The 26,677-nt window shown below is 48.0% G+C and overlaps 1 protein-coding gene across 1 annotated transcript; it reads left to right on the top strand.

The window, feature by feature from the left end:
- EDEM1 (ER degradation enhancing alpha-mannosidase like protein 1) lies at nt 1–26,203 on the top strand. Its single transcript, XM_024123824.3, has 12 exons — nt 1–1,631; nt 6,706–6,778; nt 10,084–10,187; nt 11,358–11,529; nt 12,549–12,732; nt 14,331–14,505; nt 16,055–16,175; nt 16,654–16,824; nt 18,657–18,730; nt 19,824–19,920; nt 21,826–22,029; nt 22,670–26,203. Exons 1-12 carry the CDS (start codon nt 1,114–1,116, stop codon nt 22,757–22,759), a joined length of 1,983 nt encoding a protein of 660 aa, XP_023979592.1. The 5' UTR covers nt 1–1,113; the 3' UTR covers nt 22,760–26,203.
- Nucleotides 26,204–26,677: the final 474 nt, after the last annotated feature.

Genomic DNA, 26,677 nt, shown 5'->3' with positions numbered 1-26,677 from the left:
AGCAGATACAGAGGGGGTAAAGCGATTTGACCAGGAATCTATCCCACACCTCAAAGGATAGGTCACTGCTACACTGTACAGGAGAGGTGGTGGCAGTGGGAGGGGCAGGAGGGGACATGATTAAATAGATCTAGTAAAAATACTTCGGTGGTGGCAGCAGCAGCCCTCACTCCTCCCGCTGTATCTTTTTAAAAAAGATCCTATTTCCGAGACAAAGGCAATGTAACCTATTTCCTGAGATTGCCGGATGCTAAGAGTTGCTCAAGAACACTTGTTATACACACTTTCTCGGGACACTCCATTGGAGTTCGATAGGTCTAGGACAGGACCTGGGAACAATCACCGTGCGCAATTCTTACAAGTTAGGGTGTTTCAATAAAAAAGTGTTAAAAGACTACAAATTAGGATGTTTTAACAAAAAGAATTCAGGATACCGTTTTGTGCAGTCTTAAGCTTAATGATAGTATCCCTACCACATAACATCCCCTACCACATAACAGACAAATTAAAAACCCCGTCCTACAGAAATGTCCTTTTTCCTCCTCGTTCCTTACGTCCTTTATCTGTCACCATCCCTAACATAGAGCTGGAGTAGTTTTCCTCCATCCTAAGTGCGCGAGAAACAGGCTCTACACGGAACCGGTTGGGCCCGGGGCCACATCCCTGTCCGGCGGCCGTCCGCTCCCGTGCCGTGCTCCCATTGGCTGGAAGTTCCCTCGTCCGGAGCCCGAGCGGTCCCTACTCGCCACGCCAGCCCATCAGAATACGCCCGCCCAGGGGGCGGGGACAGGAGGGCGGGGCGGAAGGAGGGGCGGGGCGTCGCGGCGCTGGAGAAGAACGGGTGGCCTATGGCGCGGGAGGGAGTCCGCTGCCGCGCCCCGCGAGGCCAGGCCGGGGCCGGGCCAATCCGGGCGACTGGGCGGGCGAAAGTGGGGCCTGGCCGGCCGGGCCCGAGGTGCTGGGGGTGTGGGGACAATGGGCCAGTTCCTGGTGCGTCACGAGGGAGTTCCTTAAAGGGGAAGTGAGCGGAGCTACTGGGCGGACGTGGGGTGCGGTGGTCGGCGGGGAAGGCCCCCCGCGTTTGTAAATAATGCCCGCGGCGCCCGCGCGACCATGCAATGGCGAGCGCTCGTCCTGGGGCTGGTTCTCCTCCGGCTTGGCCTCCACGGAGTGCTGTGGCTCGTCTTCGGGCTGGGGCCCAGCATGGGCTTCTACCAGCGCTTCCCGCTCAGCTTCGGCTTCCAGCGCCTGAGGGGCCCCGACGGCCTCGCGTCTCCCGCCTCGGGGCCCGCGGGCCGGCCCGGGACGCCCGGGGGGCCGTCGGTGCCATCGTGGCTGCAGCCGCAGGTCCCTGGGGCGGCGGCGGGGCGGCGGCGGGCTCCGCGGCGGCCCGGGCCGGACGTCTGCGGCCCGGGCCACTGGGGCTACGTGCTGGGCGGCCGGGGCCGCGGCCGGGACGAGTACGAGAAGCGCTACAGCGGCGCCTTCCCGCCGCAGCTGCGCGCCCAGATGCGCGACCTGGCGCGGGGCATGTTCGTGTTCGGCTACGACAACTACATGGCGCACGCCTTCCCCGAGGACGAGCTCAACCCCATCCACTGCCGCGGCCGAGGACCCGACCGCGGGGACCCGTGAGTAGCCCGCGCCGGCCCGACGCCCAGAACCGTGAGCCGCACGCGCTTCCTTCCGTTCTCCCGGCGGGTGCAGCCTTCCGTCCTCCGGGTCCCCCCATTGGCGCCCGGGCCTTTAGGGTCCTGGGGGCAGCGCCCACCCGTCCGGCGCCTCGGCTGACCCCCTTTGACGTCGGCCTGGACTGGGGGTTGCGTGGACGGCCCGGTGGCTGTCCTTCTCTTGCTTCTCCCGGAATCTCTGTTACTGGACAGCTGTCAGCGCAGTCTCTTTTGCAGATGGGGAAACTGAGGCCCAGAGACCGGAAGGGACAGTGGCAGTACCGAGGGGTGGCTTGGGGGGTGGCTTAGACTTCCATCTCCAGCCCTTTGTCCAGGTGAACGTCAAATCAAAATGAAATCCCTTGTAAACGCAGCTTCGAAACGGCGCTTATCTCCCCCCACCTAGCCAGCTCCAACTTTCCTGTATAAAAATATAAAAATTCAGGTGTTGATCCTGAGAAGGGACTTTTTAAAGCCATGCAGTGAGTTTGAGGCAGAGCAGGGCTACAGCCTTTCTCCTTTATCACAGGGGCTGCTCCTTAGGCTGAGGATGGTTAGGTGGAAGGGAGAGAGAGAGGCTGGGTGGCCCAGATTTGGGGTCCTGATGCTCAAGATGACATTCCTTGCTCTGTAGGGTCTGTCGCATAAATTCCTCCATCCTGGTGGCAGGGCTGTCAGGGAAGATCTGCCAGTCTTCCCCTTCCATCAGATGTGTTTGCAGAGGCTGAGCTTCAAGGGTTACTGCTGTTGACATCAGAGTCCAAGAGGACAGCACACCCAGCTAAGGACCTAGCTGGAGGGAACCGGTGTGCCTTGACACTGACCCTGGTTAGGCTGGATGTGACTGCCTTTCTCTCGGCCGCTCCCCTCAGTTGGCAGTGGAGGAGTTGAGCTGCTTGGTCCCTTTGGACATTTGAGGCCTGTGTTTTCCTACACCTGATGAAAAGCAGCAGAGTCCAGTCCTTAGGTCCTAAAAAGGAAGCCCACACACTAAAGGGACTTAAAGAGTTTTAAAAATGGTTGGATTATCTACAGATTCTTGTCTTAAGTTGCATTTGGAGAGCATGATTTTTAGTGAACTTAAAAAGACTTGGCCTTTTTAAAGTTGTAGGAAACTGATATTTTTCATGTTTCACTGTATCAGGCTTTATACATAGAAATGTATTTTCTGTCTCAATTTTTTTATTTTTGAGAAAAATTTTAAGTTTTGTTTTAAAAAAATTACTAGGCCTTTCCAGATTTTAGGAAATTGAGTTGTTTTGCTTAACTAGTTTTCTTTACTTGGGGATGACATCTGCTGATGAGTGGTTTGGTTTGACTGTTCAGTGACAGTCTGGATAAGTTGAGGTCAGGTTGCTTTGAGACAGGTATGTTGCTTTTGGAAAGATGGAGTTAGAGATATTGAGGGGATGCCGTGTGGGAAGGGTTGTGCCCTTTTGATTGGTCAGCCTTGGTGTCTTTGAGGAGGTGAAAGAGCTCTGGGGTTATGGTAGCCTTGAGTTGACCCTCACACTGGCCGCTTGTAAAGAGTGGAAAGTTAATTTTTCTTATTCCTTTTCCTTTCACTTAACTCCTCTCAGACTTTAGTGTTTTCAGGAAAAGAGCAGGCCACATTTACATCCCTGAAGTAAATAACTGGTAATAAAAAATCTTTCAGATATTTATTTTAAGCAAATGTATTCTAATGATTACTGTCAAGTGAATTCTAATGATTCACTTAAAAAAGAGAGTAACTTAGCCGTTAGAATATCATGTAAAAAGTACAGAAACAAAATATGAGTGCTAAATGTGCCTGTCTTTTCTTTTTAGTCACATTTACTTGAGGCTTATCTTGCCTGTCTTGTTTGACTGGAGGTAGGGTGACGAGTATTGACATGAAGTAAATAAAACCGGAACACTTTTTTAAAAATAGCAAACGTTTCTGTCCAGCTACAGATCACTATGCAAACTCAGTTCCTCTCACATCCCCGATTTGGGTTGGAGGATCCAAATTCAAAAGTTTCTTCAAGTAAGTCTGGATATTAAAATTTTGCAGTCCCATGAATAGTAACGTTAGTTCAGACCTTGGGTGCATGACCCTTCTTTGTTTTCTGCCCGACCATATTGCTATTCAAACAAAAAAGCAAATCAAAGCAAACCGATGCTGGCCCCCAAACCGACTCGTTCCTAGGCACCCCTAGTTTAAGGTGGCCTCCTCTGCATTCCCCTTTCTTGGCTTCCTTCAGAGTCAGGCTCAAGTCTTTTTCCATGACGCCATTGAACTGTTTGAAGATGACTGTCCTTGATCTACTCAGTTCTCCTTTCGGTTCCTTTCCTTTGAGCTGCTTTTCCACGTTTTAATATCGTGTGAGACTTGAGTACTGTTGTGTGTTCACCTTCCTTTCCCTTTGTCTTGTCTCCCCAGATGGTCAATCCCTGGAACACAGGGACTGTTTCTTATATTACCTCTGTGCCTACACAGCACCAGGTAGATTTATGAACAGCTGTTACAGGTTAAGTATATGTGGAATTTTTTTTTCTTTTTTACACACGCGTTTAATTTTGAACATGCTATGTTAGCATTATGTTAGCTGCGTCGCCAAAAATTTTCTGTGAAAGGCCATAGTTTTCTCCGTCTTCTCCGTTTGGGGGGTAATAAGAACCTTAAAAATGCAGTGTGGGGTGAATGTCACGAACAGTCACACAGGGTAACTTAAGTGGAGAGCCATCGTGGTTCGGCAGCTGGTTATGTGGACAGATGGGCACTTTTGAACCCAGCCTTGTACCTGAAGTTTGAGTTCTTGGTCAGGCTGGCCATAGATCAAGAAGATTTGCACAGGACAGACAGATCACAGTCTCGCCTGCACGGTGGGCTGGCCTCAATGGACGCCCGATAATCTGGCGCTGTTAGGCCAACAGGCTTCTGTGGAGTCTCCTGTTTCCGTCCTGCCCTCCCCAGTTTTCTTTTTTCTATTTTGGCACATTTTGAAAGAGTGTGTAGCAATCATCTGGTAGAAAAGAATTTGGAAGTGTTTTCATGAACGCCTTAGATCTTTGAGTGGATTTGTCTGAGTGGAGAGAAGGAACCACCAGTTACTACAAACACGTTTTTTCTTGTGCCAGCTCTTATAATTATTCTTTGTCGGTGGCTGCTTGGGCGTTCTATTGAGAAGTATTTTAAAACTGGGTCCGTTGTAGTTATAGCCTGAAAGGGAAAGCACAGTAAACCATGGGAAGGAGTGCAGTGCTCCAGATTAGTCATGCCTTCCAGGGCCGGTGCAGGTGGAAAGGGTGATACGCCACAGAGGAGGGTGTCCCTCAGGGGACGGTGGTCACACGGGGTTCACCCAGCATCCAGCGTGGAGGCTAAGTGATGAGGGACCTGTGTTGTGATGAGGTGGGTTGTTGGAGCCAGCTCTTGGTTTCTGAGCAGCAGAGCAATGGAGGTAAATATTTAAGCTCAGTAGAATGTTCTTGAGTGGGCAGCATTGAGGATCTCCCTGTCTCCTTTGGCCTTCCCCTCCAGCTTTTGACACTTCCTGTATCCTCTCTGGCTGGCACTGCCCTTGAAGGGCTGAGCTTAACGCACAGCTCTCGTCTTGAGAGGACCTTCTGCAATCATATTCATGTATTTGGAAAGAATCGGCAGCGAGAAGTAGCAGGTGCGGTTCTTCAGCCGTGCAGTGTGCTGGCTTCGCGGCTTGGGAGAGACATGTGAGAGCCCTGGTTCCTAGATCGCCCCTTCTAGATAGTTCGTTTCAAAGAAAGGAGGTAAAATTTTGCCATACAGTCTTTGTCCTAGCTTAAGTGACATAACCAGCCTAAAACAAAGGCTCAGGTAAAATCGGATGTGAGGTGAGTTTCACGTGGGGCCCAGTTGGCCGCAGCTGAGGCGCATAGGAGGCCTCTCGGAGAGCAGGGCGGGTGTCAAGAACACGGAGATGCTGCCCGCAGGGAAGTGAGACAGAGCCCATTAGAGAGGCCCACGGAGCAGGTCACGTGGTCTGGGGGTTTGATGCAGGACGTCAGAATGACGGTGAATCAGTTGGTGAAGAGAAAACTGGGGTTTTTTCACTGTGGTTTTTCATAAACATAATCTTGAGACAGTCATCCTCTTTCTCTCCTTACTTACGTCTTTTTCATTTCTGTCCTTACTTTCAAATCTTTTCAAGCTTCTGCAGTTGCTTTCTGGGTTTGTGGGAATGGGACAGGAATAACTGGACTCCCTAGAATTTGTCAAGCTGACTTTATGACTTGCACTATTTCTCCATCCCCCCCTTTCCCAGATGTATTAGTATTATCTTTGTGGTTTTTAGTGCTGTAAAGAACTGTCAGTTATCCTCATTGCGGCCCTGAAGTTGGTGTCTTAAGATTGTTTCAGAGTGGGCGGTTGGTGTTGATTATGGGGCAGGAGGTGTGTGGTAGAAGCATTAATGCAGCTGCAGTTTCGAGAAGCCCTGCCTTGGTTCATGGTAAAACAACAGCTCCTCACAACTGATGGAGATTCTGGTGGGGATTCTTTGGGTGGTATGTTAGGGAAAAAATGATATAAAGCAGTTAATGTATTCCCCCACCCCAAGGACAGGTGAGTGATACTGAGCCTGTAACTGAGGTATTTATTTGCTGCTTTGTGTGTGTAATCTGCGGCAGTGTCTGATTTCTGTATTAAAGTTTTATTTGCAGGTCATGTGACAGGGCCTCTCCTCTTTCATTCCTAATGATTTCGAAATCAGAGCTTTTTGAAGCTGGACAGAAAGGTCATTTGTGCCGTTAAAAATGTATCTTGGAGAGGGCAATGTCTCTTGTTTCCCATTTCCTTACTTCCTGTTTTGTGTTCTTTCCACTATAGTATAAGCGTGTGTGTCTCTGCTGTTCTGTGACACTATCGGGACTGTCCCTTGTGAGGTAGAAGGACCATTGCCACACTGATCCACCCACAGTAGTCCCTGAATAAATAAGTTCCCAGCAGTTTTAGTTTCTGATGAGTGTTTAGTTCTATCGTCTTTTTTCTCTTTTAAAGTACCTTTGTTTAATTTTAATTTTCTTTCTTTTTCAGTTCAAATCTGAACATCAATGATGTCCTAGGGAATTATTCACTGACTCTTGTTGATGCGTTGGATACACTTGCAGTAAGTGTTCAGCTTTATTATTATTTTTAAAAATTAATTAAGATATTTTGGAGTTAATTACCCTTACTTTCCCTCAGGGATGAGAATTCCAGGAAACGTGATTCTCAACATGTATTCATAGCTCTGATAGCTATTGTTTATTTTAATGAGCTTAATGCTGAGAGCAAGAAAAACATTGAAGGTTAGATGAGGGGAAATGTGATTCCGCTAAAAAAGCAGAGGAGAAAGTGTGATTGTTGGGCTTCCCTGGTGGCGCAGTGGTTAAGAATCCACCTGCCAACGCAGGAGACACGGTTTCGAGCCCTAGTCTGGGAAGATCCCACATGCCGTGGAGCAGCTGAGCCCGTGCGCCACAAGTACTGAGCCCGCTGTGCTCTAGAGCCCATAAGCCACAGCTACTGAGCCCACGTGCCACAACTACTGAAGCCCGTGCTCCTAGAGCCCGTGCTCCACAACAAGAGAGGCCGCTGCAATGAGAAGCCCGCGCGCCGCAACTAGAGAAAGCCCATGCGCAGCAACAAAGACCCAGCGCAGCCAAAAATAAATAAATTAATAAATAAATAACTTTTTAAAAAAGTTAAAAAAAAAAAAAAGAAAGTGTGATTGTTTTGGGGGAAACCTATTTTTCTGCGGGGTCCCCACTATTTTATTCCTTAAAGGAACCAGTATACAGTTACTGTAGTTAAGATTTCAGAAGTAAAAGACAGGATCTCAGGATTTCAAGATCTCCACGGGACAAGATCCCCTGAAATGTGCCCCAGCTACTGGCTCCCCAGAATCAAGTCTGAGCCCTGGTTCTGGCCCCTGCTCAGAGACCCTCTGTATAAACACTCTTGTTTTATTTGCTTTCCGTGTTTTGTGGACACTACCCCCTCCAGACTTGGGCTGCCAGCTCAGGGGCAGCCTTTACATGCTCAGCCCTTGGTTTCCCTCAGGGCAGCTGGAGACCTCTAGACACATGAGCCAAAGCACATGGAAGGCAGTCAGGCACCATGCGTGGTTCTTATTACCAGGCTGCCGTGTGTGCTTGGTGCCTCACGACCCTTTGCTGTAGAATACAGCAAGGGACTATATTCCAGCGTAGCGTTGAAAAATTCCCTTAGTAAACATGATTCTGCTACCTCTTTGCTGTCCTCCGTTGTCCGGCACACCTTCACCATTAGAAAATTTGTACTGTAGTTGATTCCAAATCCTGCATTTTAACTTTCCTTAAACAGAGTTTGAAGCTGTCAGGAGTTAGAATTGGCTAACGCTAGTTAAGTTTGCGTTACAGCTGTCCCAGATCTTGCTAGTAGAATTACCGGAACTTGGGAAGAGCTGGAGCGGTCCTTCTAAATTCCCCTAGGCCCGTGGTCTAACAGAGAGTGCGGGGTTTCCTTCTGCCAGGCTGTAGTTGCACAGCAGCTTAGTTTCCCAATCTCTCCTTCTGCAATGATTGCTGCTCCCTGTCAGTCATCCACCATCACTGATGAAAATGTGCCCGGGCAGGTGTGCTCACCCTGATTAGAGCTAACTTGTTGAGGGGACCAGAGGCTGCCTCAGGCTACAAGTGTTGCTTTAAAAAAAAGTCCCAAGTCTCATATATAGCTTATGAAAGCCCACCTTTTCCCCCTGACCTCTCTCTTTTTGCCCCATTGTGTCTTTTTATCTGTCTGCCATGCTCTTGAAGTACAGAGACCTTGTCTCTGTTACAGTCACTGCACTCTGTCCACACTGCCTGGTGTCTGATACATGATAGGAGTGCAAATACGTGTTAAGAAAATGAATTTCTAGTAACCTGGCACTTCCCAACACAGATTCCAAGGGTGTTCTCCCTCAAAGAAGAATTCTGTTCCCAAATGCACTTGAGAAATTCTTCCAGTCTGTCCCACTACTGGAGAGCTGCAGTGCCCACCAGCAGTTTAAAGGCTCTGAGAAGTTCTGAGAAGTAAAGAAACCCAATCCAGCTTTTCTTGAGCCTGAGCGAATGATTTCAGAGCCTCGTTACTCTGTTCCGTAGCCGTCTAAAATGGCAAATTCCAATATACCATTGAAAGCTACTGGCTTCCTTTGCCATCCTCTGCGTGATCTGAGATCATATCAGCCCCTGCAGCTGGTAACAGATTTTGCTGCTGGTGAGAACATCTGTAGAGAAACAGACCCATCTCTGTGGTTTTCATTGTAGAACATCCGGTCTTTAAGGTACGCTTCAGGCTTATTTTTCAGGTGTTACTTCTGTTGACGTTTCCCTTTTCTTTTGCTGACATTTTAAACAAACTTTAACGGGTATGCTTTGGAAACACTTGGACGATAGCAGTCCCTTGACTGTTGGATGCAACTTGCAGCATGATCGCATAATCTTTTAAAAAGAAAGAACCGAAAGCCAGAAAAGAAACGTCTGTACTTGCTCTGCATGTAACAGCAAAATAACAATGAGGGGGAGAAAAAGAAAAAAAGATGCACTAGATCAATAAACACTAGGAGATAAGACATACTTGAAATAAGTAGTGTCTGAATGAAATTGTTTTTTCTTGTTTTTTTTTTGGTGTCTTTATGATGTCATTATAGTGCCAGGATTGTCATACAATTTTAAACAGCATGAAAGCATTTCTATTCAGGTTATTTAATCAAATTTTATGTCCAATTTGCACTTCATATAAGAGAGAGAAGCTTGGAACGATACCATATCCACACACCCAAAATAGGAATCCTAATTCTAGAACATTTCTTACAAAGGACCTAGAGCTGGTTATTAGTATGTTTTGTTTGTTTTGAATGTCATTGGTCTTATGCTATGCTCCAAAAGATAACACCACTATTTCCCAGAGTGTTCAGACATCTGGGTAACAAGCAAGGAGTCAGTTTTCCAGATGTTTCGGTCTCCTGGGAGCTAAGCGCCCAAAGCTGTCGCATTATTTGAGGAGCAGAGGGAAAGCCATGTTTCTCGTTTGTTCAGTTTTTGGATTTCTTGTTACTCATTTCAGGAATTTCCGGAACTGTAATGCCTTGCGTGCTAAACAAGATCAGACAGAAGTTGAGGGAGAATGGGGCAGGAAGATGAGGGCTGCTAATGATTTTATGAGGAGTTACTGACGCAGTTTTGCCATTTGGAGATAGGATGCTTGAGTTTGGTGGAAATGGGCTTGCCGTCTGTCCCAGGATGTGTTCTAAGAGATAACTGTGCTCTTCTACCTTTTGTGTTTCTACTCCCACGAGTGGCAAAACCATACGTACAGACATTCAGATGAAGTGGCCCAGCTCCTGCGATCATGCAGCCTCAGTGTCATTTCAGGCCGTTGTAATGGTTTGTGTTCCTCTTTTTAAAGATAATGGGAAATTCATCCGAGTTCCAGAAAGCAGTCAAGTTAGTGATCAACACAGTGTCATTTGACAAAGATTCCACCGTCCAAGTCTTTGAGGCCACGATAAGGTAAAATAGTACATCAAACGGATTGAAGGCTGCTTTTGGGTGTGTAAGGAGAAAACTCCTGGAGGGTCCACCAGCCCCGGCGTCCAGATAGGGAGTCCATGCAGACCTTGTGGGCACTGTGTCCCCTTTTCATCTGCTTTTGGATTGATCAAAACTGAAACAGTTGCCATTTCAAAGTAATTATACTTGGGGCCAAATAGAAAGACACATTGTAATGCAGGTTTAAGATAGATGTCCCTTTAAAGGAGTTTTTCATGATTTCACTTTATGTCTAGTCTCATTTCCTTCACTGTGTCCTAGGAAAACCCCTATGTATTTCTGAGGGAATCAGAGTTTCTCCTGTCACCCACGACCTGCAGAAAACCACTGCTGACCATTTGGGTCTCCCTCCCTCTCATGTACTGGGCTCATGTGTTATATCTTGCCTTTTGAGTTTGATAGATTGCGACTGCTTTCCTATTCCATTTAAACTTTGAAAGTTGTATCACTGCATAACATTCCAGATGTAGCATTTATTTAAAATTAAAGTTTTGAAAACATTTGTTCTGAAAAATGTCACAATGTGCTTCAGCTCATTGGAGGGGGACCTGAACTCGTGGCTGCTGAGGGGCTGAGATCTAAGCTGGTGGCGCCTACCTGTCAGTCGGGTCATTCTCTCCTTCTCCTCCCCTTCCCCACCTTGCCTGTTTACCAGAAGTTGGAGAATTTGACGGTTGCTTGGCAGCCAGAGAGAGCTACAAAAGTTACTCAGTGTTTGTTGTCTTGCTCTTTGCTGTCTCCTATTTGGCTAAGTTTTGTCCCCATGTGGGAGAAACCAAGAGTAGTTTATTAATACTAAAAGGTGATATTTATTCGGGGAATGATTAGGACACTCCCTTCTGATGAGATGATGAAAATGACTAAACATTGGTACTACTTTAAGGGGGATTATTTTCAGTAGCCTCAGAAGAATGGTTCGCTTTCTCCCTTTGGATAATGCTGTTAGCTAACAACGGATCGTTTACTGTCACGGCTGGAAAGAACTCCAGGGGGTCATTAAGTCCAGTCCCTCTGATTGCAGGCACTGCTAAGTCCATAGGGAATTCAAGCCTGCTTCTGTCATTCTGAGCTGGATTGTACACATTTACAACCAACGTGATTTTATTCTTCTTTTGTTCTTCCTGTCGTTAGGGTCCTGGGAAGCCTTCTTTCTGCCCACAGAATAATAACTGACTCCAAGCAGCCCTTTGGTGACATGACGATTAAGGATTATGATAATGAGTTGTTGCATATGGCTCACGACCTGGCCGTGCGGCTCCTCCCTGCCTTTGAAAACACCAAGACAGGGATCCCCTACCCTCGGGTAGGTAGACGGCGTCAACAACTCACCACCTTCCCGAATTAAAACTATTTGTTGATGAGTTCATTTGCGGGAAGGAGTGGGGCTGACGCGGAAGAGGAACGCCATGTCCTTGAGAGAATTTGGCCCTAAATATGATAGAAGTGGTTTTTAATTCATTCAGCATTTACTGAACACCTGTTGTGTGCTGGGCATACAGTGACATATTTGACTTAATCCTTCCCCTTAAGGAAGTTACGTTCCTGTGCTCTGTATTCCTAACCCTTTTTGCAGGTGGGATTTATATCCCCTGCTGCGAAACAGTGGGGGCAGTTTGTCTTCATTTCTGACTTGGGTCCATTTTCCCCCCACGTACGCCGTAGGAGCTCAGCGAATGTTCTTTTGAACACTTCATGTGGATCTTTCAAGTAAAGCCTGTACAGACCAGTAAGTTAGCTGCTGATTTAAATGCAAGGTCTGGAATGAGATCCTGTCTTTGTGGCATCTGATTTACTGAGTCCAGAACCCCTCTGAGAACTGTGTCAGCCTTCGGGTCAGCAACCAGCGGAGAACTGCCAGACCACTGAGCCTCAGGGATGAAACAGGCTGTCGCTTTCTCGCTGGGTTCCTTTCTCTCCCAGTCCAAGATTTGTTAATGTTTGCTGAGCAGGACTGAGTTCATAGCAACTCACTTAAAATTTCTACGTGATTCCACAGCTTGCCTTTGTCCCCAGTGCCAAAGCCTGGTTCTGCGTCACCACGAAGAGAACCTGCTGGAAAGGCGCAGATTAGTGAATAGCGTTATAATGATTCCCCCAAGACTTGCTCTTATTAATAACACAGGGCTCTGGTGTTCGTACTGTCTTGTTTGTGTCTTAAACTTACTCCCATTTCTCTTTCGGATGTAAAGTGGGAGGCAGTGGGCTGACTCCCCCGGTGGTGAGCTTGGTTCTTTAGTGCAGTGTGTTCGCTGTGACCTGGTCTTCTAGCCCTGTGGGTTCCTTGACTTCTGCCCCAAATCCTTTGTCTCTTCCTGTCCCCAGGTGAATCTAAAGACAGGCGTTCCTCCTGACAGCAATAATGAGACGTGCACGGCCGGCGCTGGTTCCCTGCTGGTGGAATTTGGGATTCTGAGTCGACTGCTGGGGGATTCCACGTTTGAGTGGGTGGCCAGGCGAGCTGTGAAAGCCCTTTGGAACCTGCGGAGCAACGATACGGGATTGTTAGGTGTGGGGCACCTGTGAGGCCCTTGGCACTGCGCACATCGCCCCCTTTCCTTTCCTCTTCTCTGGGGCCCTCCCTCCTTTCCACTCCTTCCTTGTACCATTGAACCTGAAAATTGACAACTCAGAGAGAAGGGCCCTCCCTCAGTGTCTGCCACATCTCATTCCTCCATGTGACTTTTCACTTAGAGGGAGGCTGGAAGGTTTGATGGGACAGAATAATGCTCTTCCTGTTTGAGGGCCCCCTTCTGATCTGAATCCCTTGGCATATTCCACTTCAAAATAATTGTTAAATGCTATAAAAAGAACTGTCTCGGAGGCAGATTATATTGCTTCAGCATAAGTTTCCAAAGATAGGAATTTAGAGTTAACTGGTAGAGTGACTTTCTCCTTTTAAAAAATCTCGGCATGTGGTAGTAGGTTAAAAGCCCAGATTAAACCTGTATTCGATTTTATATTTTTCCCTTGAGAATTTTGATCAAGATGTTATTACAAAATTATTATGGAAAATTTCAAACATATCGAAGTAGGAAAAAGTATAATGAATAATGAACCCCTATGTACTCTTTATTTATCTTCAATGATTATCAGTATTTTACTAGCTCAAGATGTTATTTTAAAGTAGGTTGTTTTGGGCTTCCCTGGTGGCGCAGTGGTTGCGCGTCCGCCTGCCGATGCAGGGGAACCGGGTTCGCGCCCCGGTACAGCCTGTGCTCCGCAATGGGAGAGGCCACAACAGAGGAAGGCCCGCATATCATAAAAAAAAAAAAAAAAAAAAAAAAAAAAAAAGTAGGTTGTTTGCCTCTTGTAACTGTCTTATTTTGAGAAATATTTTCTTTCTGTCATCGGGAAGGAACTGGATTGGTGGTCCTGGAGCCTCGAGTGTCATTGCAAAAGCACTGCTTTTTAGAAGTGATCTTCGAGTACTGTTCCTTAAGTTCCTCAGTTTATTTACAGATTTGTTGTATTTAACAATAACAGTAGAAACAAAATAGTCGCCCCGTCACCCCACTACCAGTGTCACCCCAAACTGTCAACTTTAAAATTTTCCATAGGCCCTTGCAGCCTGTCATGTGCAACTTTTGTATACTTTCAAATTATAATATAGATATTTTTATTCTGCCTTTCATGTGGCAAACCATACAGGTGGTTTCAAGTTGTTATCTTGTTTTCACTTTTATTGTCTTTAAAATCTATATGACAGTCCGTTAACTCTTCTGATGTTGGACATTTGGATTATTTCTGTTTTTCTTTTTTTTTTTCCATTTTACAGATAACGTAAATTATATAATTCATCATTCTCTGATGAACAACACCCTTTAGGCTTTTGAAATGCATTGTCAATCTGGAAAAGCAACACGACAAACCTATTTTTCTTGTGCATTAAATGTTTTCCCCATTTCTGTGTCAGTGTTGAAACACTCTACGTTCAGGAAGCTCTGGCCACCCGTGCCGCTGATAGGACCGATAAAGACGTGAGGGCCACGCATTCATCCCTCCTCTTTCCTGTGAGGGACGAAGGTGCTGAGGAGCAGTGGGGCTGAAGTAGGAGCCCCCCCCTGCCCCCCACCCGGGCCCTGATGAGCTTGCTTGTTTTCACAGGCAATGTTGTGAACATTCAGACGGGCCATTGGGTCGGAAAGCAGAGTGGCTTGGGTGCCGGACTGGACTCCTTCTATGAATACCTCTTGAAGTCTTACATTCTCTTTGGAGAAAAAGAAGACCTAGAAATGTTTAATGCTGCATATAAGAGTATTCAGAACTACTTAAGAAGAGGGTATGTCTCCTCACCATCTCTCTTACCGTCCCGTCAAGCAAATAGAATGTATTGTGAAATGTTCGTATTTTTCTCAACATAGATTCACAGGGTCTTTTGGTCTCTGCCCTCCTTTTACTGCCTCCTAGTTGTTTGTTAGTCATTTGAGGGGGTGGTGAAGAGGTGTATTAGCTATTTACTGCTGCGTAACAAATTACCCTGAAACCTAGTGGCTTAAAACAGCAAACGTTATCTCACCCATTTTCTGAGGGTCAGGAAGCCAGGAGCAGCTGGGCTGATCCAGGGGCTCTCATGAGGTCATCCACAAGCTATTGGTGAGGGCTGCAGCCTTGTCACAGCTCAGTCAGGGCTGGAAGGTCCCCTGCTAGGCTTCAGTTCTTCACGTGCTGTGGCTGGAGGTTTCAGTTCCTTGCCATATGGGCCTCTTTGTAGGCAGCTCATGGCAGCTGGCTTCCTCAGAATGAGTGACCTGAGAGAGATGGAAAGAGAGCCACCAGAATGGAAGCCATATGCTTTCATGCCCTAATCTCAGAATGACAACCAGCACTTCTGCCGGACACTGTTGGTCACATAGACCAGGGCTGGTGTAGTCTGTGAGGGTACTGCACAAGGGTTTGACAGCCAGGAGGCAGGGGTCACTGGGGGCCACCTGGAGACTGGCTGCCACAAGGAGTGACACATCCCTCTGTTTCGCTGGTTTTAATTGCACATAGAGCTGTAATGCGGCACAGTTGTGTTGGTTCTTTCCCTTCCTAAAGAAGTTAGGATTGGTCTTTATACTTGATGAGAGAAAGGACAGTTACCACCTTTTTCTCCCTCTGTGTTTGTTTAAAACGGCTTTGTTTGCTGCTTGTCAGTTGTGCATTCAGGATGGCAGAAGAGAAGTGCCATTCGAAGCTGCAGCGGCTTCGACCCTGGTGCCGCCTTTGTCTTCCCTGGGTCTTCCCTTGTGCACATGTGTGTGTTCAGTGGCCAGTGCAAGTGATAGCTACTAGTTGCCTGCCCATTTCTACCCTAGCTGTTGTAGGATCATTCAGGTGATGTGTTTTAGTAAGAGGCTGTTTGGCCAGAGTTCAGTCCTTTTTGATTTTTAAAGCCCCTAAATTTACTAAATCAGTAGTAATCCCTGAGCTTCTTGCTCTGAGGTGTTCCTCCAGGCCCATGGTGTAGGATTTTATTAGAGGAGAGACTCTTTTTTTTGTGCAGAAATAACCAGACTTCCCCACTCAGGTAAAAACTGACCCATGCTATGTGCCAAATTACGTGGAAGTATTTCTCAAACCTGATCGTCAAAGTGCTTTCTGCAAAATGCAGGAAATCCCAATGTGTTACCATGGCTGAGTTTAGAACTTTTCTCCTTTGGTAAGTGTCATCTTATGCTAGAGTCTTGTATTGAGAGGTAGAGGCAGTCTGTCTCCAAAGGTTTAAAGAGTGAGGAGAAAAGGTTAATGTTGATTCCATCTAAGTGAAACTGCCAGGGGCTGCTGGGGGGACAGAGCCAGAGCTGTTTCTCTTTCTTCCCCTTTGGCCGCTCTGCGTGGCTCCTCAGTCGGGAAGCCTGTAACGAGGGGGAAGGGGACCCGCCCCTCTACGTCAATGTGAACATGTTCAGCGGGCAGCTGATGAACACGTGGATTGACTCTCTGCAGGCGTTCTTCCCAGGACTGCAGGTATTTCGCAATCCTGTTTGCTAAGAAAAAGCAGTCATTGGAAAGGGCTTTTTCTCCTCCTCTGTTTTCTTTTTATGGTACCAGAACATTCTCTGGCTCCTTCCGATTTGGGAAGTGAATAGCACAGTACGTCCCTGTTATTCTCTTTGGAAATTACTCCACAGTAAATCAGTGCAAAACCATGCCAGAAAAGTAACGGTGTGTGATTTTTGGATGGTTCATGTCTCGGTTGTCCGTTCTTCGTTCATGAGTACAGCTAGCCTCTTGTCCTATGCAGTTCTCAGGACTTTGGCAATGATGGCCAGGTGGGGGGTGGAGGGGGGGGTCTGTCTGGGATGCTCCTTTTGGGTTGGTTTTGTCTCCAGCCACGTCTGTGGGTCACATGACCGGTGGGGGGAGCGGGGAGCCCAGGGCCTGTGTCACGTCTTGCCACTCTGAGAACAGTGTCTTAGCCTGGTGACCTGCGCCTTCCCTGTAGGTTCTGATAGGAGACGTGGAAGACGCCATCTGCCTGCACGCCTTCTACTACGCCATATGGAAGCGCTACGGGGCCCTCCCCGAGAGGTACAACTGGCAGCTGCAGGCCCCCGACGTGCTCTTCTACCCGCTGAGACCCGAGCTGGTGGAGTCTACGTATCTCCTCTACCAGGTACTAGAGTTGGTTGAACAGTAGTTTGTGTTGAAATGCTGGGAAGACCTGTAGCAGTTGGTTCGTAGGGAACACTTGCTGACAGGTGGGGAACTGTGTTATTTCACAGCGACCGTTAGAGTGACCGCCGGCCCAGAGCCTTGTTAGCGCTCAGTGTCTTGTCCTGGTTGCACGGGACAGGGAAGACGTCTGCGGTCGTGTACGCGTTTGCCCTACATCCTGCAAAGCTGAGTCATGTCTTTACTGCAGGGCTTGTGTCTCACATCCTTCAATCAAGAGGAAGATTTGGTACTCTGTTTTCCAAATTTATTTGACCAAAGAACTCTTGTTGGGGGATGCATTTCTGTCCTCATGTACTGTGGAACCCTGGTCTGTGTAAACTACTCAGACAGAAAAATTATTTTTCTTAGCTGGAAAGGGAATCATCTGGGATTGTGTGAGTGCCTACTGTTGTTTAATCCTTCAACAAAACATACAGTGTTCCTCTTTTGTGAAATTACTCGCATGCGAGAGGAAATGTCACTTTAACCGTGAAGAATCTTCTCCCCGATGGTTTAAGGCCGATATTTATACCTCTGTGCGTGCCATACATATAGACACATCGAGAGTTGTCAGCCATTCGCAAATTCAGCAGCACGAGCTGCTCACTTTCCAAGAAGCTGGCCCTCCGTGCATTCGGCAGACGCGTGTAGTGGGCAGGCCCTCCCAAGGAGATCTGATGAGCTCTGGTAGTAGTTTAGATTTATTCCATAATTTTTTTTAGCACCGAATCCTTGCCATTTGCTTCTGAAAAAGGGAGAAATCCTGTGCAACTGGTAACTGACCTCAGGTGTAGAGAGACCTTGTGGGTTGTATGTAAGCTCTCAGGGGTGGGGAGGTAGCCTCTGATTTTGCCTCCCGGATCCCAGATCCCAGGGTAGAGTCCGGCCACTCACGCTCCGAGGGTGACAGACGCGGGTGCTGGCTGGGTTCTCCTCTTAAGCTTAGGTCTGTTGCCCTTGGGTTTATGCCTCTTTGTTTCCGTCACTGCTTCTTTCTTCTTGCAGCTTCTTCCTCATATTGACTCCGTTCTTAGAATCCAGAGAAATCTCCGGCTTTATAGCCTTGCCTTCCGAAGCTGCTCCCTGTGTGGTCTTAATCCAGACACAGCTGACCCTGTGGTCGTTGGCTTTTGCTGCTGCACGGCTGGCTCTGGGCACGAGTTATAGGTGATCCCCAGCTTGCAAACTCGTTTTGGGATAAAAGTCTCATCTTCCCAGAGAATTGTTTTTTTTCCCCTAACAAAACCATCTCTGAGCATGTGACAGAAGAGGAAGCAACCCAGGGACTGAGTTCCTAGGGTGATTAGAGAGCACAGCATGTGGAGGCCTCTTTAGATACTTTGAGAGTCTTCTTGTCCCCTAGCCCTTCTCACGGTGCTGTGGATGGAACGGGGGCAAAGTCCTGTTTCCCTGTGCTTGCAGCTTAAGTTTCCAGCGACTTCTGAGGCAACACAGGAACTGGATTTGTTCTCAGATGTGGGACTCTCAGTGAGGCGTTGCTTCATTTCTGATCGTGGTGGGGGTCGCGAGAGCCAAAGGCAGGGCGTCCCTGGGGCAGATCTTCCCGCCCCCCCGTTCAAGTTAAGCAGATTGGAGGTGCGCTTTGATGTGAACCGACAGAACACCTTAATCCTGTAACGTTCGCGACCCTTCAGGGTAAAGTGAACTGGTCCGTGCCTTCCTTTGGACAGTGATTCATCTCCTCGGGACCGTCCTGCAATCACCGCGATGTGTGTTGACGGCGTGTCTTCCAGGACCCCGCTGGATCACCTTCTCTCGTGTTCTCTCTAGGCAACCAAGAATCCCTTCTACCTCCATGTAGGAATGGACATCCTGCAGAGTCTGGAAAAGTACACAAAAGTCAAGTTAGTTTTCTAAGTTCCTTCCTTTTTCTGTTGGCCACTTTTGATTTCTTTTGAGTTGTGCTGAGGTCATATTATTATATTTTGCATTTTACTCTTTAGAACAGGTCATTAATGTTAATTTTGTAGGGAAATTGCTTACTTTTCGTGTAGTAGAACCTGCCCATTATAGTGGGAATTTAAAAATTTTTTTCACCTTTATTCCTGTAGGGTTCCAGCAGACTATATGAGCTCTTTTTAAGCAACTTATTTTCCGTTATACAAATAATATATATACTAAAAAGTTTAGGGAATATAGAAAATATAGAGGTAGAATATTATCACTGTAATCTCCATCTGCAGAGATAACTACCATCAGCGTTTAAGTATATAGTTTTATACTCTTTTATATATTTATATATAAATCTATAATGTGTGTATATATGTATACGTATAAAAACTCTATTTCAGTTTTGCGATGTGCTTTTTTTACCTAGCTATAATATCACGAGTATTTTCTTACAAAATACTGTCTTAGACTATCAGATGATTAGTCAGTCTATACAAGTATTGCGACACGAAATTTAAATCAGTCCTTTTGAATTTGTTGCCGGTCATTTTCTTGGTGTCCTGTTACGCTTTTGGCAAATACTCTCCTCCGCCCCCATCCCCCTTCCGCTACCATTAATTAACCTGATGATTCGGCAGCCAGACCACTTTTTTTTTTTTTTTTGGCGGTACGCAGGCCTCTCACTGTTGTGGCCTCTCCCGTTGCGGAGCACAGGCTCCGGACGCGCAGGCTCAGCGGCCACGGCTCACGGGCCCAGCCGCTCCGCGGCACGTGGGATCCTCCCGGACCGGGGCACGAACCAGCGTCCCCTGCATCGGCAGGCGGACTCCCAACCACTGCGCCACCAGGGAAGCCCCCAGACCACTTTTTAATGAAGTTTGCAGACAATCTAGGCTGAAAAAGGACAGCACTTAAACCTATCCTAATTTGTTTCTCACGTGGTGTTTGATGCCTTGGTTGCTCTGTTAATAGGCTACTTCTGCCTCTTAAATTGATAAGCAGCTGGGGAGGAGCAGAGACGAGACTCACTGGATGATTGTTTCGTAGGTGTGGCTACGCTACGCTGCATCATGTCATCGACAAGTCCAAAGAGGACCGGATGGAGAGCTTCTTCCTCAGCGAGACCTGTAAATACCTGTATCTGGTATGTATGTTGTAAGCTTAACCGAGGAAGCGCTCCATTCTGCTGACAGCAAGCCTTCCTCTGCCTTCCATCTAACACGCGCCACCAGGCGCTGCTCCAGGCTGGACGTTTCGCCGGCCCAGGGGCGCAGCGCTGTCGGAGCGAAGGGACGTTGCTGTCTGCTCCGTGGTTCCTGACCTCGTAGAGGAGGCACTGCCGAGTGCACACAGAGACACTCTTTGGGTTACACGTTGTGTGAAGTGCAGGTAGCGGTTCCCGGGGCAGCCTCGTTAGCGTGGCGGTCACGAGGCTTCCCTGAGGAAGACCGCAGAGTCTCAGCTCTTACTTCCCCTGACCTGGGCGCTCTCAGTGAGACCCATAGCCCGGCCGGCTCTCTGTCCATACACACATCCTCACGTGTTTAGGGAGAGACTGAGTTTTGGGGCCTGGAAGGAACCTTCGGGATCATCTAGTCAGTGTTCACTCTTCCCCTCAGGGGAGCTGCCAGAGGCCAGGTGACTTGCCGGGGTTCTCGGGGTGACGACATGGCAGAGCCGAGGCTTGAGCCCTGGGCCCGATTCCTTGTCCGGTGCTCTTTCCACTTGGCTGCTTGGCCACGGGCGTGCACGGCATCTGTGTAGTGCATCTGGCCGCTCTCCTCCCCTCTGTCACTGGCTCGTATGGCTACACGCAGAAGAGTACTTTCTCAGGGCTCAGGGGCTCGGGATTTCCTGGTGGGGAGACAGCGTGGAGAATTTAGGCCGAGATGCAAAGGTATCCATCAGTGGACCCCAAGCCCCGGGGTCAGCTGGATTGGAGTCACACTGTTACGATTACAGCCATGTTGAATGGGAATTTTCAGAAGCAGGCTCAGGAGCCTCTAACGTTGACAAGTGCCTCTAATAGTCCTGTACAAAGCCGGGTTTCGGAAGCCCCGGTGCAGTCCTCTCAGACGACACGGCTGCTGGTGCTGCTGCCGTCACTTCTTGTGGCAGGCAGAGGAGGCGTGCCCGCCCGCTGGCCGCGTGGTCCTGCCACCGGGTCCTGTGGGCACCGAGGTCTCCCACACCGCGCGGCGCGGCCGGTCCGGTCGGCTGCCGAGAGCCTGGCGGGCATCCCGTCCGGCAGCCGTGGGGTCCGTGGTGTTCACGGGGCGAGTTCTGGAGCGAATGAATGGAGGACACCCCCAGGGTGTTCCCGGGGAAGGAACTCAGGGTCGGGGGGTGGGTGGCGGAGGGGGAGGACCCAGGCCGACCCTGTTCTCCTCCTGGGAGCCGTGTGAACACGGAGCAGCTGTGCCGAGTGTTCTTCCTCGTTGGTAAGATACCCGAGGTGCCTGTGAGGTTTCCTCCGTCTCTTAAGAGTTCTGCGTTCTTCCTCGTGCGTCGTTTCCCTCACGCCTGTGTTAGGGGTTCCTTCTGGATGCCCCCGCTGCGCCCTCCTCCACCTCCCACGCCCGCTGCTGAAGGAAGGACTGCCTGGGGTGCCGTGTGCCCTCAGAGCCCACGCAGGAGTGCGCCACGCGGTGGCACGTGTGTCAGGCCCTGGGGATCTGGTGAAGGATAAACCACGGACCTCCTTCTCTCCAGGCTTTTCCAGTTTCGGGCCTACGTGCGTGTGAGCCGGGGGTAGTTCCAGGATCCCGGCGCCGGAACTCTCTGGAGAGCGTTGGGGGCATCATCTAGGGCTTTCACAGATTAGTGGCGCTTGGGTGGCAGCCCCGGGCTTTCTCATCTCTAGGTCTGGGCGGGATCGGGGAAGTGCAGGCATCTGAGTTTCAACACAAGCGGGGACTCCGCCCCGCAGCCTGAGTTGGCCTGAGAGCCGAGCAGGTTCTTGTCCCTAAGCAGTCTGAACTCAGCCGCCCTGTGAACTGGTTCCAAACCTGCTACAATTGTATCTGTTTTCTTTTCTTTTTTCTACTAGCTCTTTGATGAGGAGAATCCAGTACACAAATCTGGAACCAGATACATGTTCACAACTGAGGGACACATCGTATCCGTGGACGAGCATCTTCGGGAGTCACCCTGGAAGGAGTTCTTTTCTGAAGAGGGACGGCAGGACCAAGTGGGAAAGTCCGGGCCCAGGCCCAGACCTCAGGAGCTAAAAGTCATTAACTCCAGCTCCAATGTAAGTTGCTTTCTCCACGGGCGGTTTGCAGTTGGAGGAAGAGAACATACTGCTCATCACGTTATCATCCCGAGTTCCTGAGAGAATATTCGTGGCACGCTCGGGTTGGGTAATTTGAGACGAGTTTCAGAAAGAGGCCATTTCTGTAGCTCTAGATAAGACCCTGAAATTTATATTAGGCCATGGGGTGTAGATTAAGCGAACAAAGCGTGATTGAGAGGAAAGGGAAAAACAGAAGGAGGGATAATAATCACAGCCAGCGTTTATTTATAGAGCTGACCACATGCTAAGCACTGTGCTAAATGCTTAAGTACGTTAACTTCTCATGGCAGCCCTTTGAGGGGTAGGTATTGTAATACCCCTAGTTCACAGACAGAAAAAGGGAGGTATAGAGAGGGTCGGGTCACGCGGTGGAGCCGCGTGGTGGAGCCCGGGTCTGTACTGAAGGAGACACTCGTCTGATAGACCCGATTCCGTTGTGCCGGGCACCTGACCATCGTGCAGTGCACGGGACAGGCCCCAAGTGTTGACGGTGCCAGGACGGGAGAGCCCAGGGGAGGTCATCCAGTCACATCTGAGGAATTAACACATGGCGTCTGAACTCAAAATTCAAATCGTTCCTCGTTCATTTTCTCTCTAGTGCAATCGTGTTCCTGACGAGAGGCGATATTCCCTGCCCTTAAAGAGCGTCTACATGCGACAGATTGACCAGATGGTCGGCTTGATTTGATCTGCTCTCCCCTGTGTGGCCTCATCTGAAACTGGACCTAAAACAGCTGAACCCAGGCCAGGCTGACACCCAGTCCGCAGTGGAGGAGGATAGGAGTCTGGCTGTCCACGATGGTGTAGGAATCTGTCCAGCTCCCCAGCCGCATCTGGTAGATCTTGGATACTTTAGCGTTTCTCTTCTGTTCAATAAAATGCCCTGTTTGTCTTAAGGATATACTTTGAAGTGAGAAGGTACATAGAAGTTGGCTTCTTACGACGTGCTGATGTTACTGCCCACCGCGGATGGGCCTCTTTGGCTGGATCTTCAGACCTTCCTACTTTGGACTACGTCGAGTCTTCTCTGCCGGCGCTTGCGTGACCGCCGCCTGGCGACCTCTCTGCCAGAGGATTGTGAATGAATTTCTGTGCAACAGGGCCTGCGGTTCCCCTGACATCCCTATTTACTGCGTTTTGTCATCCTCTCTCTCTCTCATTGGATAATTGGGCTGTCTCCCAGGTCTCCGCCCACGATTGTCGGTCACGTGGGGACAAATCATCCAGTTGTGCGTTTGCGCCCCACGCCGTTCGTCACGGTGTTACAGATTATTTGCTCACGAATTTCTCCGAATTCTAACAGGCAGTCTCTGAAGTTGTCCCCTCACAGTTTTAAGAGCTTAACAGGTAGATCTTTTGGATGGTGTTCTACATTTATTGTGAACTCACCTGAGGGTCTCCCATAGTTTCAGAACCAGGTGCCTTTTAAGGGAGAGAAGAATACCTATGATCCTCTGAGCTTTCATCTGTCTTATATTTACTAACCAAGGAGTATCGGTTCCGACCATGTTTGGGTTGGAATTGTTTCGTCTTTGTTTCCTGTGTCTAGTGCCAATCAGCAAAGTCAGGGAGAAAGAAATGATCAGATGACTTTCTGGCATCCTTGAGCCGTTTCTCTGTGTAATGCAGGCTTTTGATGAGTGCCTTATACTCTTTTGGTTTGGGCCACTGGATGTCACAGCTGCTGCTATGATTTTAACAGCCTTGTTTTGTATTGCTACATGGTGTGACAACAGCGAAAGGGGCATGGGATGGATATCAGGTAGGTTCTGGAAACTTCTTGGCCAGTCCTTGCCTTTCAACCTGATATTTTAAGCAAGCATATACAAACAGGAAGTTGTGCTAAAACGCCTCTTTTCTTTGTTGGTATTATTTCCTTAGTGAGCACGGAACTGTGTCTCTTTGAACTTGTGCAGAGGGCTCAGAGAAAGCAGAGGTGGGTTTGAACCCTGAGCTTTGGCTTCCCTGTAACGTCAGAGGTTGAAATGAACCTCAATAGAAAGGGTAGGAAGTCTCTTAAAAACCTCCAATTTCACCTGTCATGTGGCTCACGCGTCACTGCTAGGATACTTCAAATGATTTTATTTTAGTCTCTTTAAAGCTAGAAAGGAATGCTGTGTAAGCCATTGCATTTTCAGTCAAAAGGGAGGAATTTCATTCTTCTTGAAAATTTAAGTGTTGCTGTTTTTAAAATAGATATCTAATTCAGTTCTTTGAGGTTTTTAGAAGAGGGATTTTCAGTAATAAATGTCACCTCTGTCTTTTAAACATTTACTGTGCAAATGTTTTAAAGGGAAAAAAAACAATTGCTTCTATTTTACATTTTTTCTTCATTTCAGAAGCATTCTGTTTATCAACATTGTCTCATCTACTGAACAGAAAATTTTCTTTGAGAATACTGTATATATTTAAAATATTTTCATTGCCTCAGTAAAACCAAAATATCCCCTTTTAAATACACACACCTGCATGAGCATCCCTGCACCTTTTCTCCAGGTAAACCAAGGTGGGACTATAAATGAGCTGTTTCGGAGAATGGGGCACCTCAGGGAAGGAAGTGGGCCCTTTGTGATCACGCTGTTCTGTTATCGCACCCCAATGTTCCCCCTCCTCTGGGCTCAGGTATCCCATCTCCCTCCGGCTCTGGAACAGGGACCTGGGCCTGAGCGCCACAGAGGCACCTCACGGCTACAGGCTGGCGTGACACATGTTTCGTGTTAAGTCTCAGACCCTCTTGGCTTCCAGGCACTGGACTTGTACCAGTGGTGAGTCCGAGGGTGAGCGACCCATTCTCACCCTGGTTGCTGAGCTTCCAGACTGCCCAGTCTAAAGTTGGATGCCGTGTAGTCAGTGACTAGATGCCAGAATGCCCGTCTCGTGGCTAGTTACAGAGAAGGTCCTTTGAGCCACGTTCAAAACTTGCTTTCTCTTTAAAGGTCAGAGTGTCAACAATTGTGATATATCCTTCAGGGTCTTTGCTGTTTCTTCTGTTCTGTGTCGTGAGAGATCAGGAAGGCGAGGGCTGAGGAGGGGAGTGTCAGGGAAATTCCCTTGTGATTTGCCCTAGGAGCACCCTGATTCCAAACCTTCCATGCTTTGGAACAGCTGACAGCTTGCACCATCCTTGCATTCCTGTGTGTAGCTAATGTCTAGACCCCACTTTGGTTCACACGACGAAAGTGGTTTTGCCAGACCTTTGTGGGAAGCTACCTTATAGCTCCCTTTGTGGGTGGAGTCTAAATCTCCCACCACAGAGTTCTGCATTGTTCCAGGGCAGGCTTCGCTGGCTGAGATGCTGTGACCGAGGAGCTCCGTCTCCTGGAGGAGGAGGTGACGAAGGAAGTGTTTGCTAGCTCTGCAATTGTCCTGGCCTTGGTGGAAATCCAGCTTCCACGTTCAAATCTTCCCTTCAGAACTTTCAGATCTTGTGTCAGAACTTGCTCTGTGTGACTGCTCTGTGCGACTGAACCCCCAGGTTCTGAGGCTGTCCTGGATCATGGGGCGTTTGCACATCAGTTCAATAGTTTTCTGTGTGTTTATGCGCCAGGATGGTGTCTGTGCAGATGGAAATTAGCTCCCTGGCTGGATATGTGCAATCTGAGGGTCTCAGCTTGATTCCTGTCTCACCTCCCTGCTGTGTCCTCCACCAAAGAAAAACATCCCTCTCAGCTATTTTCTTAGCTCAGTTTACTGAATAATTACAGACTGTAATCCTTCACTTTGGATTTTGTAGACAAAATATCAGAAATTCTTTTTTTCTAGAGGTCTGTCTTTTTGCCGACTGCAAATTTAATGCTGGTGACCAGGTCGGGCCAGGTGATTGCCCCAGCCCTAGAGTGGCTGAGCAGGGACTTTAGAAAAAAAAAACGTCTTGATCTTTCTTTCCTTTTCCATTCCCAGACATCCAGCTCCTTCTCTAGTGCCTGTTCCTGCAGGGCAGGGACTCTTGTGAAAGTGAGAAGGTGAGTCGGCTGGGCAGTGTGTGTCCCCAGGTTTTGCAGGGCTCAGGGTTGCGTTCCCACTTGAATTTACATGTGAATCTGGCGAGAATGTTAAGTGCCTGTGGACCTTCCTGATTTGTTACCCCCGTTCCCTCTTACTGAGAGGCAGAGAAATAATATTTTTAAAGGTATTTTGTTTTAGCTTTAAATAGCAAAACACAGGCTGCATTTTTATTTATTATGCACAAGAAAGGTAAATATGTTTTTACACACACACAAAAAATCTAGAGTTGGAAACTCTGGGAAAAACCTATTGAAATATACAAATGCTTCTCTCTGTAACGTGCAATATGCTTTGCAACTATAGATGATATTTTATGTTTAATCTGTAAATAAGAAATGTATTTAAATTAAAAGGTAGCTTTTTGTAAAAGGACCAAATGTTCTTTTATAAATGTACTAAGAAATATCTTGCTCTTTGAAATTTATTAGGATTTTTATGAGTAATTTTTATTAAAAGATTCTTTTTTTTTTGAGTTGTCCTTTTGTTTCTCCTTTATATACTCACACATACACATTTTATAGAGGATAAACAGGGGAGCAGAGTCTATAAAACAGGATGAATAAAAACTTTATTTTGTTTTTTTACAGCTAAGCCCTGAGTA

The sequence above is a fragment of the Physeter macrocephalus genome, chromosome 18, assembly GCF_002837175.3.
Source record: "Physeter macrocephalus isolate SW-GA chromosome 18, ASM283717v5, whole genome shotgun sequence".
Taxonomy (NCBI): Eukaryota; Metazoa; Chordata; class Mammalia; order Artiodactyla; family Physeteridae; genus Physeter; species Physeter macrocephalus.
The sequence above is the reverse complement of the archived record's forward strand: the minus strand, read 5'-3'. Positions and strand labels throughout refer to the sequence as shown.